Source organism: Belonocnema kinseyi, chromosome 4 (assembly GCF_010883055.1).
Source record: "Belonocnema kinseyi isolate 2016_QV_RU_SX_M_011 chromosome 4, B_treatae_v1, whole genome shotgun sequence".
Lineage (NCBI taxonomy): Eukaryota > Metazoa > Arthropoda > Insecta > Hymenoptera > Cynipidae > Belonocnema > Belonocnema kinseyi.
This window is the reverse complement of record NC_046660.1, coordinates 106,917,846-106,922,385: the sequence shown is the minus strand read 5'-3', so window position 1 is coordinate 106,922,385 and position 4,540 is coordinate 106,917,846. Positions and strand designations below refer to the sequence as shown.

The window sequence follows — 4,540 nt, the reverse complement described above, 5'->3', positions numbered from 1 at the left end:
ATCTAGTCGGGAGTGGTGCTGACTGAAAACAGATGATTTGGAGCGATTCGCGCGCCATTTGTTGGTCATTCTAAGGACTTATTGAACTACCCTCGTACTAAAGAAGTTTCCAAAAGTAGTAGATAATAAAGAAGATTCAAGTTCAGAAGCTTCAATAACTTGAACAACAAATAATTTTCTGCTGTACAAAAAACCCCATAAAACGCAGTTTTCAATTGATCCAATTCTTTTATAAATACTTTTTTTACTTCGTTTATAATATGTAATAAAACCCCCTAAACAATAATATATAATATGTAAAACAAAAAATTGAAGATTACTAATTTCAAAAAGGATTCATTCTCTTTAAACAAAATATATTAAATACTTTACCCAATTATTCTAAAGTATTAAAGAATAAAGAAAAGTCTAGTACAAAGTTGCTATAATAGCGTTATTGACAACAAAGATAACAATTTCTAATACGCAAAATCTCCATGAAACAGAGTTTTCAATGTATCCAATTCTTTTATAAATACTTTTTTATTTCGTTTTTAATCTGGAATAATACTTCTTAAACAATATTTTTGAACAAAAGTGGCTGAACCTTTTTTTCTAGTAATAGTAATTTTATACTATGTAAACATTGAACGTATATAATAAATGATAAATAATAAATAAGCAATAAATAAAAAATACAGATATAAAATTCATATTGTCAAAGATTTCACAGATTTCGCAAACATTTTGGATATATTCTAAAGATTTCACAAAGATTTGATAAAGATTGCAATAATTTTTTGTAACATTTTAAAAAAATTTCACAAAGATTTAAAGTATTACGCAAAGATTTCGGATAGATTTTAAAGATTTCACAAAGACTTCTATTATTTCACAACGATTTCAATGCTTACCTAAAGATTTAAAAAATATTTCAAATATTTCACAATGATTTAAAATGTTTCGCAACGATTTTTAGAGAACTCTTTGAAATTTTAATAATTTCTTAACGATTTCAAAATAATTTCAAATATTTCGCCAAGATTTCAGATGGATTTCAAACATTTCACAAAGACTTCTATTATTTCACAAAGATTTCATATAGATTAGAGAGATTACAATAATTTCCTAATGATTCTATTACCATTTCAAAGATTTCGGATATATTTAAAACATTTCACAAGGACTTCAATAATATCTCAAATATTTCACAAGATTTCAATAATTTCGCAAACATTACCTAATATTTCGCAAAGGTTTTTAAAGAATTCACAAAGATTTCAATCATTTCCAAAATATTTCCCAAAGATTTAAATAATTTCACAAATATTATTAAATATGTTTAAAATATTTAAAATATGAATTGAACTAATTTTAGACAGATTACAAAGAGACAAAGATTTCAATAATATCTCAAAGATTTTGCAAAGATTTCAAATATTTCGCAAAGATGATGGATAGAGTTAGAAGTTTTGAGAAAAACGTCTATTATTTCACAAAGATTCTAGAAAGATTAAAAAGATTGAACGGAGAGCCGCCTCTGATTTAAAATAGGTGGCAAAAAAAATGTTCTTCAAATTGAATTTGATTTATTTAAAAAAGGCTTGGCATTTTATTTACGTTTTGACTGTGAAATATTTCAAAACAAGCAGAAAAAAATATTCTATGAAGAAAAGTCGTGCATAAAAACTTTCTGGTTGAAAATGAGTAAGGCTCGCGCCGTCCTAGATAACGAAAAAAATGACTATTAGAAATTTATAAGAAACTCTAAAGATTACGAATTTTTGAAACATAGTTTTGCCTCGCTGAACATCAAGGTATTGATCGAGCTTTTTTAAATTTTACACAGGTTATAAGGAACCCAAAAATAACGTTTTCAGTGCTAGGATCTTTTTAATTTAACCTATTGGAAAAAGAAAAATATAAAGCACACCTCATGTCTCCCCAGAAAAAATCCCGGACTGTAAACCGGTGGTGGACGAAGCTGTGATGTGACTTTAATGTCCAGATGTGAACTCAGAAGATCCCTGAATATTTCCAGTCTCGCTGTGTTGCTTTCTTTCAGAGCTTTAAATTTGCCCTCCTCGAATTCATATTGCGATGGATCGGCCTCCAAATGGATTTGAGAAAAGACAACTTTGCCTCCACTTTTTGAGAAGTCAGCGAGTAAAATACTTGGCGTGTGCCAAGTTTCTTCAGCACCCAAGACCTTTACATTTAGAGTGTGCAATTCTCCAAATTTGTCCGGGATTTTTGCTGAAACTGGAGTTTGAGGGTTTGCAGATCTAGAAAAAACAATGGAGCATTTACAATTAGAAATTCAAGATTTTTGAAATGTAATCACAGGAATGATGATTCAATTTGAATACTTTGACTCGTCATGATCCTGGGAGAATTTCGTCTTCACTGGAGAGGCTTGATAGCAGAAAATGTAGTGCATCATGCGAACCTGTTTCCATTTTCCGTAGGAAAAACGGACTAGTTCGTTTTCACGAACTTCAGCAGTTTTGAAAGTGGGAAGCAAAATGTGTAATAAATTGGAACAAAGTGCGAGAAGTTTTCCTCCTCGAACCATGTACTCAACCAGCTGGAGAGCAATTTCTTTTTCAATTTGCCCACAGACGACTACCAGACATGCATGGTCCATCCACATGTCGCTTTGAGCTTCTTCTTTAGACAAGGTATATATCGAATACCTGAATTCAATTCATTATTTTAATTTATTTCTTAGTTTATTTTTAATATTATATTTTTTAACGTAATTTTTAAATATATAAATCAGATATTTTACTTGTCTTCTTTCAAAGTTGTGTCCAGAACATTTCTGATACTATCTACTGCCACAGAACTGTCGCCATATATCAAAACACTTGGAGGTTTCGTTTGGGAACCATTTTCAGTCTTTTTGGCTGGAGTGCTGAGGACACAAATTCAATTATTGCTTACAATTATTTACATATTTCTAAGTATGAAATATAAGAATTTTTCTACTTGAAAAGCATGTAGATCTAAAAGCTTTTAATTCGGATGGCTTTCAAATCTTAAGGAGTATAAAGCTCTCAAACATAAGACTTTTGCAGGTTACTACAAAAAACTTCAGTTTTTACATTTTCCGAGTTATCTCAGTTTCAAGAAAAAAATGTACAAATGGGTCAGTATATGTCAGAATTATCAAGCTCTGCCCCTGGTTGCTCGATTTTGATAAAAGTTGGTGAATTATAATGCTGTATGAAAGGAATTTTACGCCCAAAGGATTTTTGAAAATTTTCGAAATTGCTGAAGTTACGCCATGTTGAATTTCGGGGTCACTATTTTCGAATTATCAATATTTCTGGAAATATTAATTGGATTTTGATTTTGCCCCCCCCCCCCTCCAAAAAACGTAAAAACATAAAATTCCTTTCATATACCATTATAATTCTACTAACTTTTATTAAAATCAAACGACCAGGACTAGACCCCGATATTTCTGACGTCTACTGGCCCAAATGTTATTCTTAACTCTAAAAAACTATTAAATAATATAAATCTGGGTAACATAATAACATCCATAATTAACATATTTGCTTTTTCCAAGGCGAAATAATTATTTTCATAATTTTCTGAAATTTTCTGCTATTTAACTAATGCATCATTTAAAAATAATATCATAATTTAGTATAAATTAAACAAGTTAGTTAAGTTCTATTAAATTTGAATTGAAATATTTCCAATTTACGATTTTATTTGCATTTTAAACATTTTAAACTTTTTAAAACTCATCAGTACTTAATTTTAACATTTTCAAATTCGAAATTAACTTTCAAATTATGCAATATTAATTAAAAACGGTTGAATTGATTAAAAATGCCCAAGGCCGTATTAGACGACACTTGTTTTTCAGATTTAATGAAAAAAAGTTTCCGCGAAGTGTCGATTATTTGAATTTTGACATCTATTAAAAAAAATTTTCTTTCATCTTTTATAATTTTTAATCAAACCGAGGTTTTTCAATTTTCTTTTCAAACTCTGATAAGTTTTACCACATTCTTTCAAAATCCGTCGAAAAATTTAAAAAAGTTTAAAGTTTACAAAATAAAGGCGTTTTGTTTGAAAGTTAAAAAGTCGATTTTCACCTTTTACGAAGAAAAAGTCCCGTGGGCTTTTCCAGAAAAGCTTCTTTTTACGAATTTTGAAGGCATGAAAAGTTTTTCTCGGCAAGCCCAGTTTTTTATTTATGTTAAATTAAAAAAAAAAGCTTTTTCATATACATATAAGGGAAGCATCTTTTAGTTTTTACGTTTAAACCAATTTTGAAGCCCGAATCATTTATTTTTTCTTAAAATAAAATTGTCGTATTTTTCTTGATGCGATGCAACATATCACAAAAGAGCAAGAGTAGTTTTTGGAAGAACGTTTCTAGATGTGAACATTTTTATATTAGTATTTTTTAGTTTTCGTTGCGTTCGAGAAAAATGTGAAAATTCGATTTTATAAAAAGAATATTGACTTTGAAAATGGTTTTCCTCGCATAAAACTTATATTATGTCTTCTTTATAAAATGCTAAGTTGAGCGAAACAA

The 4,540-nt window shown here is 29.1% G+C and overlaps 1 protein-coding gene across 4 annotated transcripts in view; it reads right to left on the bottom strand.

Annotated features, from left to right (window-relative positions):
* Positions 1 to 4,540, bottom strand: part of LOC117170673 (biotin--protein ligase) — an 18,859-nt gene that overhangs the window by 3,853 nt on the left and 10,466 nt on the right. For all 4 annotated transcript variants that reach the window (XM_033357604.1, XM_033357603.1, XM_033357605.1 and 1 more), the window contains 3 exons: positions 2,771 to 2,896; positions 2,349 to 2,675; positions 1,913 to 2,264 (listed from right to left, as the gene is read on the bottom strand). In XM_033357604.1, coding sequence (XP_033213495.1) covers positions 1,913 to 2,264; positions 2,349 to 2,675; positions 2,771 to 2,896 — 805 coding nt within the window. The remainder of the gene's footprint in view (positions 1 to 1,912; positions 2,265 to 2,348; positions 2,676 to 2,770; positions 2,897 to 4,540) is intronic.